Genomic DNA, 11,935 nt, shown 5'->3' on the forward strand with positions numbered 1-11,935 from the left:
CACCATATCGCCCGCACAAGCCTGCTTTTTACAAACTTGTAATAGCAGCGCTATAGGGAGGTGAATTAACGCTGCTTTTGTGGCGGTCGTTATTTTCCCTATAGTGCTCAAAACTCGTAATCTAGCTGTAAGTCTTTTGTTTATTGTTTTATTTTAACAATAAATTATACACAAATGCATATAAAAGGTATACAGTGTATCCAATTATGAGACTTTAAAAGGATAGTCAAATTTCCCAAAAATATTTTGTTGACTGTAGCAGCATGTGCCATAAACTGATTTTTACTTATTCTCTTCTAGGCATAAATGGATAACCAAACAATACACAGAGACTTCCATATTTTAGCATTTTCTGCAAAAGCAGAAAAGCGGATTCTCCTTTTCATAATGTTTTTCTTTATGTATGTGATTGGAGTGTCTGGTAACCTTCTTATAATTACACTGGTATACCTAGATAAATATTTGCACACCCCCATGTATCTTTTTCTCAGCAACCTGTCTTTACTTGACCTATGCTTAACAACAACCATTGTACCTAAACTCTTGGACATATTATTGACAGGAAATAACAATATTTCTTTCTTCCAATGCTTCACGCAGATGTACTTTTATTTAATGTTGGGCTACTCTGAAATTTTCATATTGTCCTCCATGGCATACGATCGTTCTGTTGCCATTTGTAGCCCTTTACACTACAACCTTATCATGACCAATGAAAAATGCATCTTGATTTTGGGAATCATCTGGATGACTGCGCTCCTAAACTCAACATTTTGCACATATCTTATAGCAAATGTTTCTTTGTGTCATTCCAAAGAGATCCATAATTTCTACTGTGATGCTAAAGGTCTGATTAAAACAGCCTGCAGTGATATAAGTTTCCGTTATCTGCTTTTAGCTGAAACTATTTTTTTTATACTTTCTCCATTTTTGCTCATTATCATATCTTATATTAAAATAATATATAGCATCCTACAAATTAACTCAGTAAAGAGTAGACGAAAAACCTTTTCTACCTGCACATCTCATATTACTGTAGTAACTCTTTTCTTTGGGTCTGCACTTTGCATATACTTCAGACCATCTTCAGAGCATTTAGTAAAACTTGACCAGGTCTTTTATGTGATTTTTACCACTGTGACCCCCATATTGAATCCTTTAATATATAGTATACGGAACAAAAACATAAAGACTTCTATAAAGAGGCTTTTTGGTTGTAAATTCTTATGAAAAATAAATAAATAGGGAAAAAAAATTGTCACTATACCAAAATGAGCTATAAGATTAAATAATATTAAATAATCATTTTAAAAAAATTCTTCTTATGAAGAAAATTATTAACCATGTTGGTGTTAAAAATAATACAATACAGGTGGCCCTCGTTTTACAACGTTTCAATTTACACCGTTTCAGAATAACAACCTTTTTTCCAGTCATGTGACTGCTATTGAAAAGCATTGCATTTATTAAAATAGCCAGTAAGTGGAGCTGTCCGCTTGTGTTGCAGCAAAGCCAAGCAAGCTGAAATTAATCAGTCTAACCAGACCTGAGCTATTGAGCAGATTTCAAAGGAACAAGATCTTCCTGCCTTTGCAGAAAAATGCAAGTGAAGTCTGTGTTGTGTGATTATTTTATTAGGTTTATAATGCTGTTTAGCAAATGTTTTTGTTTATTTAACTTAGTTTAATTATATATTCTGTGTTGTGTGATTATTTTATTAGGTTTATAATGCTGTCTAGCATTTAAAGTCTGCATTTCAAAGCTTTTAAAATAATATATTAGGTGTAACTTATGACAATTTTGAGAGGGGCCTGGAACCTATCACCATCACTTCCCATTAACTTACATTAACTTACATTATAAACTGGGTTTCAGTTTACAACGGTTTCGATTTACAACCATTCCTTCTGGAACCTAACCCCTGCGTAAACTGAGGGCTACCTGTATAGGTAATATTCTTTGATTGATTTTCAAGATTTATTCAATTAATTCATTAAATATATTTAAATTAATTCAATTCAGTTTTTCCAAATTCAGTACTGTAATCAACATTTTCCTTTATATAAACAGGAGTCAGTTTTGATCACCATTTTTTAAATAAAAATTATTAATGATTATTTTAAGTTTTAGTTCATCTTAAAGTATTATTTTGAGAAGCTTTGATCACTACAAAATAAAATCTCAAAAACCACAAGTGCAATTGTTTAGCTTTTATAACACATTCATCATGAGGTGTCACACAATAATTATTTATAAAATGTGCGCATGATTTACCAAAATGAGGGCACTATTTAGCAAAATGTGCACACAATTTAGCAAAGTGTGCGCACAATCTAGCAAAAGGTGCGCATGACTTATCAAAGGGTGTGCACGATTTGTCAAAGTGTGCGGACAATTTAGCACAGTGTACGCACAATTTAACACAGTGTGCACACAATTTAGCATAGTGTGCGCATGATTTAGCAAAGTGTTTGCATGATTTAGCAAAGTGTGTGCATGATTTAGCACAGTGTGCACAAGATTTAGCAAAATGTGTGCACTATTTAGCAAAGTGTGCGCAAGATTTACAAAAATGAGCGCACAATTTAGCAAATTGTGCACACAATGTAAGTATTATATGAGGCTTTTGTTATTGGAAGGAAATTACACCTATAAATAAGCCAGCTGTCTCAATGTGTTTGTTATATTTTGTAAGATCAATATGAGGAGAGATATTTTAATTAGGGTATACTTCAATTTTTGGGGATGCCTTACAAAGATATGACAACAGTTGCAACGCATGGTATTATTATTAGTATGAGGACCTTAACACGCATTATCAAGGAGAATGGTCTATGTCATCATCAATATGATGATTTGGACTTGGGTATTGATCTCCTAAAAAATAATTTTCAAGGCGCTGGAAAATTTCATGGCTACCGATGGATGTATACTAAGTTCATACAACAATGTATCCATGTGAGGAAAGAAAATTTCCGCATTATTCTTGCTGAACTGGACCCTGAATATGTAAAATTTTGCAGGAGACAGCATCTCAGACCCTGGCAATACCTTTCCCGAGGACCTAATTTTTTATGGCACTTGGATTCCTATGATAAACTGAAACCATACAGCATATGTATAAATGGGTGTATAGACGGGTTTTCTCGAGCACAGAGCTACATATACAAACAGTGATCCGCATGTAGTAGGCTACTTTATGAAAGCAATAGTAGAGATGGATGCTCTCACAACTTTGACTCTTGATTGTGGGCATAGGACAAACAATTTAGTCATGTCTACAATTTGGTGAGATCTAGGGCCTGTTATGTTAGAGGGAGACATAGTGCAGAGAGCTTAAGAGTGCCCATGGTGGCTAATTAGAAGAAGAAATGAGGGGCTTGATAGGTTAGTAGAGTTGAGAGGCTAATTTTAATAAGGATGTCCATGGAGACTGGTTAGAGGAAAATGGAGAGGCCAAATAACTTGGGAGTCCATGGGGTCTGGTAAACAGGAGGGCCAGATAATGTAAGAGAGATAGGAGGTCAGATAGTTTGGGGTATTAATGGTGGTTAATTAGAGGGAAACAGAAGAGTCAGTGGGGTTGTAAGAGGGCTAGTGGTGTTGGTTAGCTTAGTGGCAGACATAACAATCAGAAATGTTTGGTGTGAGGGTTAGTTTAGCTGTGACCACCGGGCTCCAGTGGGAAAAGAAATGCAAAATAGGCTAGGCTGAGCTGAGGAGATAGGTTAGGTGTGTCGTGATCCAGTGGAGAATAGGCACATGTTAACTTAGTGTGGCTAGATATGCTAGGTCAGTGATGGCAAACCGTGGCACTACAGATGTTTCAGAACTACAATTACCATGATGCTTAGGCACTCTGAAGTTTAGTTAAGCATTATGAGAAATGTAACTCTGAAACATCTGGAGTGTAAAAGGTTAGCCATCACTAGACTAGGGCCATTAGTCAAATAGGTTAGGGCTGTCAAGAGAGTGGTGGGGGTTAAATAAGAATATGATCGGTTATTATAAGGGTGATTGGATATAAGTGGGATAAAATAACTTAGAAGCATTAAGTGGGTGGTGGATGATCCATCTTTAGGGGCTTAAGCAAACAGTTAAAAAAACATGAAACACAAAATGATATTTTTTTTCTTATTTTTAATGATTCAAAAAAGCATGTGATTTTAAACTCTCCCCCATATACTGATTTATCAAATGTGCGTTATTCTCCTGTTATTCTTTGTTGAAAGAGCATCAATTCCCTACTGGGAACTAGCATCTGGTGAACCAATGAAAAGAGTGATTTTTGTGCAGTCAACCAATCAGCAGCAAGCTCCCAGTAATGCATTGCTGCTCCCGAGCCTATATAGATATGATTTTCAACTAAAGACACAAAGAGATTGAAGCAAATTAGATAATAGAAGTTCATTAAAAAGTTTAAAATAACATGTTCTGTCTAAATCATGAAATATTTTTTTTTGGTTTTATGTTTCTTTAAGTTGCAGATGAGACATAAGGGGCTTATGTTTAGGTTAGGGCAGATTACGGTGGGCATGATCATGCATTAGGGCACAGTCCCAAAATAATTTATTTATGGCAAGATGAATATAATCTTTAATACTCTGAAACCCATTAGAATCATTAGAGGAACCGTACCACTAACAATATATTTTCATGTCCCCTTTTAGGAGGAGTTAAATGACATAAGAAATGTTTGGAATGCCCATAGCATTCGTCCCTCTAAAAAACACAAATGTACCTTCTGAAATACCTGACATCATGTATTTAGCATCTCACTTGTGGGGGGCGGAAGACCTACTTATTCCTACCAATGACCATGATTTATCATTATGCAAAGCAGACTGTTTCTTAATTCCATTCTATGTGACACTTATGTTCAATCATAATGGAAGAGAGAGGACTTAAGATCCCAACTAGTGTGTTACAGGCTTTGAAATGATATACAACTGTAAGTGATGTTGTTCGTCAACTGCTTATTGAATAGCAGTCTGTTTGGTATACTTTTACCCATATTTCATGATATAACAAGCAAATTACTTTTATTTTATTTGACTGTTTGATTAATGTTTGTAAAAATATTTATTAAAAGAACCTAAACTAAATATTTGTATTGTTGTCTCTTCCCTATGCCTACACTCTTACAGTACTGCTCTTACATCTATACTATAATCGCATTTGTAACGCGTCCGTCGCTGTCAGCAGTTGCGCACGCATCCTCAAAGGAATGCTGCATCCAGGTGGATTCTGAAAATGGGAGGGTGGTGAAAGAATCCACCATAGGTGGATTCTTTCACCACCCTGCCATTTTCGGAATCCACCGGGATGCTGCGAAGGCAAATGGAGCATTAGAAAAAAAAAAAAGCCTGCAATAAGTATTAAAAAAGAAAAACCCAAGCGCCCGCAATAAGTATTTAACAAAATAAACTAACCGCCCACACGAAGTATTAAGAAAAAAACAACTACCTAATAGAATTATTAACCCCTAAATCCGCAAACCTCAACATCGCAAACTACCTAATACATCTATTAACCCCTAATCCGTCAAGCCCCACAACGCATTAAACCTAATTTACCTATTAACTCCTACACCGCCAACCCTCACAATGCAAAAAAATTATTTAATGACTAAGCCCCCTAACCTAACACCCCCTAAATCAACCCCTTAATTACAATAAAAAAATTACTACATTACAACAGAAATTTAAAAAAAAAAATTACATTAAATTAGTCTAATCACAGAAAATAGAAAAATGCTAGCATTACAAAAAATAATAATCAACACTATCCAAAATAAAAAAAATAAACCTAATCCCTATGAAAATTAAAAAAACCTAATCTAATGTTAAACTACCAATAGCCCTTAAAAAGGGCTTTTTGTAGGAAATTGCCCTAACGAAATCAGCTCTTTAACATCACAAATAAACCAAGTCCCCCCTAACAGTAAAACCCCCCACCCACCAAACCCCTCAAGATAAAAACCTAACACTAATAAGCCTAAACTACCCATTGCCCCTAAAGGGGCATTTGTATGGGCATTGCCCTTAAAACGGCATTCAGCTCTTTTTCACTGCCCTTAAAAGGGCATTCAACTCTTTTGCAATTTTCGCCCAAAATAAACCCTAATCTAAAAAAACAAACCCCCCCAAAAAAAACGAACTAACACTAAAGCCCCTAATAGGTACTTACGATTTCAGAAGTCCAGCATAGAAGGTCTTCTTCCAGGCAGGTCCATCATCTCCATCCTCAGAGAAGGCAGTGCGGAGCATAGGTCCAGAGCGGTCTTCTCATAAGTTGCGATCCTCAGAGGCAGTCATCGGCAGCGGTGGTGCTCCTTGGCGGCGGTCTTCTGCGAAGGTGTGGAGGATCCTCTTTATGCAATCATCCGCCACACACTGAAGATCGAATTCAAGGTACCTCATATTTATTTTATTTAGAGCAATGTCATTTTAAGGGCTATTGGTAGTTTAGTATTAGATTAGGGGGTGTTTTTTCTTTTGGGGGGATTTTTCTTTTTATAGGGGTATTAGTTTAGGTTTAATTTTATTAATTTGGATAGCTTTGTTTATTTTTCTCTGTATTTTTACTTTTTTTTTGTAGCTTGAGGGGATCATTTTTCACACACAGACTGCCCTCCGGGCAGGCTTCAACTAGTTTACTAATATATTTGATATGGTTATGAGCGTCCATTGATTCAGACAGATTTATGAGTTACATAGAGCATACAATTTTAGACATCTTTCCAATTTACTTCTAATATCAAATTTGTTTTGTTCTTTTGGTATCTTTGTTAAAGAAACAGCAATGTGCATGGGTGAGCCAATAGCACAAGGCCTAATGTGCAGCAGCCCTGAGCATATCTAGATATGCTTTTCAACAAAGAATACCAAGAAAATTAAACACAATAGACGTAATTTGGAAAGTCATTAAAATAAAATGTTCATGTCCCTTTAATAAGGGGTCACTTGACCCTCTGATCATCATGTGGTCATAATGAAAATGACAGTTTTCTAAACTGTTTGGCCCCAGGTTTACAGTAGTAAATGTACAAGGGTTTTGAAGTGGTATTTATATTAAAAACAAAAAGAAATAAACACAACACTATTTACTAGATGTATATTCTCTATTAACTGAGGGGTCACTTAACCCTCTGGCCAGTATAAAGAATGTCAACTTTCTAACCTGTTACCCACTATGGTGAGAATAATAAATGTTGGAAAGCCCTAATAATTATGCTTCTTTAGAAGCCAAAAATGAAATTCCTAAACCCATGAGACCACATTATTAAAAGTGGTGAATCTCTTTGGTGTGGAGAAACTCTAAATGGCCTGCACAGGGCCTGGACTTCAACCCCACTGAACACTTTTTGGATAAATTGAAAAATCTGTGAAATGCCAACTGCAAACCAGACTGGCTGTTTGGGCACATATTCAAACAAACTCACTCCAAAATCTTGTTGAAAGTTGTTGACTATGAAGAGGGTGGGGACAAATGCATATTAATGCTAATAATTTGGAATGTTATGTCCAACAAGCTCATATAAGTGTGATGGTCAGTTGTCTATATACATTTGGCCATGTAGTGTATGCCAAGATCACAATCTGACATGATACATGGAACCTGCATGTTGCTTATTAACACATCCCATTACAGACCAGATGCTTTTTTTTTCTTTACCTCCCATTTGCCTTTTAGATGCTGTATGCATACGCTATATTAAATTAAAGAAAGCTGCAACAACGAATGAAGAAGAATAGTGAAGGTCTTGACGCTTAAACTGGTTCATATAAAGCTCCAAGGAGGAATGGAAAGTGGTGACCCAAAAAAAGTGTATCACAAGCTAATATTGGGTTCCAACCCTAAGTTTGAAGACCCCTGCTGTGGATGTTGGATTGTTAAAGAAAAAATGTTGATTATTTAATTCACAGAAATTAAATGAACTGCTTATGTAATCTACACCTATCTGTCTAGGTAAAATAAACTAACACACAGTTAAACCTTACATTATAAGTTTATTTTCTTCAAATGATGGGCCACATGACAATTATTATTATTATTATTATTATTATTATTATTATTATTATCAAGTATTTATAAAGCGCCAACAGATTCCACAGCACTATGAACATATGCGGTATACAAGATAACATTTATAGGGATCAAATGTGTAGAGGGCCCTGCCAAGAGTTATACTGTTGTAGGTAGCTCTTATGAAGGTGATCTACAAACAGCTGGTCTCATAGGCTTACATGCTAAGGGGTTCAAGGGAATAGCAATGGAGTTAGGAAAAGTTAGTGTAGGTTGTATGCATCCCTGAATATTAGAGTCTTTAGGGAGCACTTGAAGCTTTCAAAACAAAGGGAGAGTCTTGTGGAGTGAGCCAGAGAGTTCCATAAGATGGGAGCCAGTCTGGAGAAGTCTTGTAAATGGGAATGTGAGGAGGTAACAAGAGAGTAGGAGAGGAGGAAATCATGAGCAGAGTGAAGGGGACGGTAAGGAGAGTATCTGGATACAAGATCTAAGATGTAGGGGAAAGCAGTGCAGTTGAGGGTGTGATGAGAGCAGGATGTGATGTCACTAGTTTGTGGGCGGGGCTGAGGTCCGGTGTCTGTGTCGCAGTTAGTTTAGTACAATCAACCTGACTAGATGTGTATTGCTATGCTCTGTAATAAAATAGAGTTGTACCATCATTGCTGTGTCCTGCATATGTCCTGCATCTCATGACATGGTGTCAGAAGTTCTGGACTGCGCTTCTGTTCTTGATCGATTGCAATGTCAAAGTTTACCCCACCTGAGCCTTTCAACTTCTCTCAGCCTGCAGCTTGGCCCACATGGCGTCAGCGGTTTCAGCGCTTCAGGATTGCTTCCAAACTGAACAAGGAGAGTGGTGAAGTACAAGTTAATTCTCTTTTATACTCAATGGGGAAAGATGTGGAGCCAGTGTTCAATGCTTTTACTTTCCAAGAGGGGGAAGAATTTGACTTTAATATAGTTATGGATAAACTCAGTACCCACGTTGTGCCCAAAAGAAATGTGATTCATAAGAGAGCTTGTTTTCACAAACGTAATCAGCGTGTGGGAGAATCTGTGGAGTCATTTGTGCGCAGCCTGTATGAACTAGCTGAATTCTGTGAGTTTGGTGTTGCTAAAGAAGAGCAAATCAGAGACAGAATAGTTATTGGGATTGAAGATGCGGAAGTCTCACTGAAGCTGCAGTTAGAGCCTGATTTAACATTAGATGGGGCTATTAGGATGGCCCGCCAGAGTGAACTGGTGAAAAAGCAAAGTGCTGATCTGAGGTCTGAGAGTATTGTGGATAAAGTGCAACAGTCTAGGAAAAATGCTAGTGAAAGGCACAGTGTGAGCGGTAGATCTAAAGTACTGGAAAGGCCTAGAAGTGGATGGGTGCAATATGCCTGATGTACGCGGTGCTACCGTGCTCACGATCAGAGTGTTATATGTCCGGCCAGGGATAAAAGATGCAGAAAATGTAACAGAATGGGCCATTTTGAAGTGGTATGTAAAACTGAATACATTAAGGAGATGCAGGTGGACGGTGACCAGGAGGGTCAGGAAGTGTCTTTTGTGGGGTCCGTTGTGGAAGGCCAAGCTCAGAGGAAGATTGGAAAGTTACCTTTACTGTAATGGGAGACAAAGTTGATTTTAAGATTGACACAGGAGCAGATATCACTGTAATGTCTTTTGCTGAATTTATGAAACTGCCTCGACAGCCCCAGCTGGCGAAGGTTACTACAAATGTCCATAGTCCTGGTGGCCGCATTGATTGTGCGGGGAAATTTCTTGCCAGCTGTGAGTACAAGCAAAGGAAGTTCACCATGTGGGTGCATGTGATTCGAGGTCAGAGTGAATGAGATTTCCGAAGATATGTTTGGAGAGTTGGGCCTACTGAATTGCAAACCAGTTCGTATAGCACTTAAAAGTGACGCAGTCCCATACAGTATTTCTACTCCTCGTAGAATTCCGTTCCCGCTCATGCCTCAAGTGGAGAAGGAGCTTATGCGCATGAAGTCTATGGGGGTTATTGAAGAGGTTGTTGAAGCGACTGATTGGTGTGCCCCCATTGTTCCAGTTGTAAAGAAAAACGGAAAGGTGGCATCTGTGTGGACCTGAAAAGGTTGAATGAGGCAGTGAAGAGAGAGATATTTGAGCTGCCGACATTAGAAGATATAGCTCCAAAGTTGGCTGGGGCGAAGTTCTTTTCTACATTAGACACTTCTAGCAGCTTTTGGCAGATCCCCCTGGATCCAAAGTGCAGCAAACTGATTACCTTTATCACACCGGTAGGTCGGTTCTGCTTCTGCAGACTCCCCTTTGGGATATCAACTGCTCCTGAAATCTTTCAAAGGGAAATGAGTTCTCTCCTGAGTGACCACGTGGGCACAGCGGTCGTCATGGACGACATTCTAGTGTATGGGTCTACAGTGGAGGAGCATGATCAGCGTTTGAGTTGTGTGCTACAGGCTATCAAAGAGTCTGGGCTGAAGCTGAATAAAGAAAAATGTCATTTTAGGAAAACTGAATTATGCTACTTTGGGCATATCATCAACGGGGATGTCATCAAGCCAGACCCCGAGAAAATTCGTGCTATCGAACAGATGAAAAGCCCCTCTGATGTACATGAGCTGAGACAGATATTGGGCCTTGTAAATTAAGTTTCTTCCAGATTTATCAACAGTTTTACACCCTATCACAGAGTTGCTTAAGAAAGATGTTGCCTGGGTCTGGGGACCTTCACAAGAAAAAGCTTTCCTGCATGCCAAGTCCCTGCTGGGGTCTGCCCCAGTGCTGGGGTTCTATGACCCTTCAAAAAACACTGTGGTTAGTGCCGATGCAAGCAGTTATGGGTTGGGGGCTGCACTCCTGCAGCTGAACGAAAATAAACTACAGCCCATCGCCTACTGTTCCCGCACACTGACAGCTGCAGAGTCAAAACACGCTCAAATTGAGAAAGAGTGTCTGGCAGCAGTTTGGGCCTGTGAGCGCTTCCAGCGCTATCTAGTGGGTTTGGAGAAATTTAGTCTGAAAACTGACCACAAACCGCTAGTCCCTCTAATCAACTCTTATGACATTGACAAAACACCCTTGAGATGCCAGAGACTGCTCAGGTTCAATGTTCAGGCAGTGCATGTGCTGGGGAAACAACTGGTTGTGGCTGATACACTATCCAGGCTCCCGCTGGCTGCTGCTGAAGAATCCTCCACAGAATCAGATGTGAAAGAGTATGTTGATTCAGTTCTGGCCTCTAAGTCCATTTCTTCAAGGAAACTGGAAGAGATAAAGACAGAGACATATTTGGACACAGATCTGCAAGAAGTTATAAGGTACATAAAAGAAGGCTGGCCCGAGAGCCGGGCAGCCTGGATGTCTTTAAATGCTTACCAGTCAGAGAGGTCGCAGCTCACGGAGCTGGAGGGGTTGGTGCTGTTCCAAGACCGCATTGTAATTCTTGTCAGCATGAGGAAGGAGATATACATTCCACATCAAGTCCACATTATCCGCAGGCCAACGGAATGGCTGAAAGGGAAGTTCAAACAACAAAATTCATTCTAAAGCAATTTGAGCCGTACCTAGCCCTCTTGTCATACAGGGCGACGCCCATTCAAGCCACCGGGTTTAGCCCGGCACAGCTGATGCTAGGACACCAGATTCGCACCACTTTACCCTCAGTGGGTGTCTTCAAGCCGCCTGGCCCTGTTCCTCGGGACGAAGTCCTTAGGAGGGATGAAGAGGCCAAAAAAGGTTATCGTTTCTTCTACGACAGGAGACATTCTGTCAGGCCCTTAAAGGAACTGAAAGCGGGCCAAAGTGTCAGAATTAAACTGGACGATGAGAAGAAATGGAAGACGCCTGCTACGGTAGTTGGCCGCTCTCCAGAACCAAGGTTTTATACAGTTCTTACGGAGGGAGGGACGGT

General features: G+C 39.0%; 1 protein-coding gene across 1 annotated transcript; it reads left to right on the forward strand.

The window, feature by feature from the left end:
* The first annotated feature begins 306 nt into the window (after nucleotides 1-306).
* On the forward strand, nucleotides 307-1,230 carry LOC128666996 (olfactory receptor 1L6-like). Its single transcript, XM_053721851.1, has one exon. The coding sequence runs from the start codon at nucleotides 307-309 to the stop codon at nucleotides 1,228-1,230; it is 924 nt and encodes a 307-aa protein (XP_053577826.1).
* The last annotated feature ends 10,705 nt before the right edge of the window (nucleotides 1,231-11,935 follow it).

This window comes from Bombina bombina, chromosome 1 (assembly GCF_027579735.1).
Source record: "Bombina bombina isolate aBomBom1 chromosome 1, aBomBom1.pri, whole genome shotgun sequence".
Lineage (NCBI taxonomy): Eukaryota > Metazoa > Chordata > Amphibia > Anura > Bombinatoridae > Bombina > Bombina bombina.

What these genes read in the sequence shown, in the direction of transcription:
- LOC128666996 (XM_053721851.1), top strand. Translation starts at nt 307, where the DNA reads ATGGATAACCAAACAATACACAGAGACTTCCATATTTTAGCATTTTCT.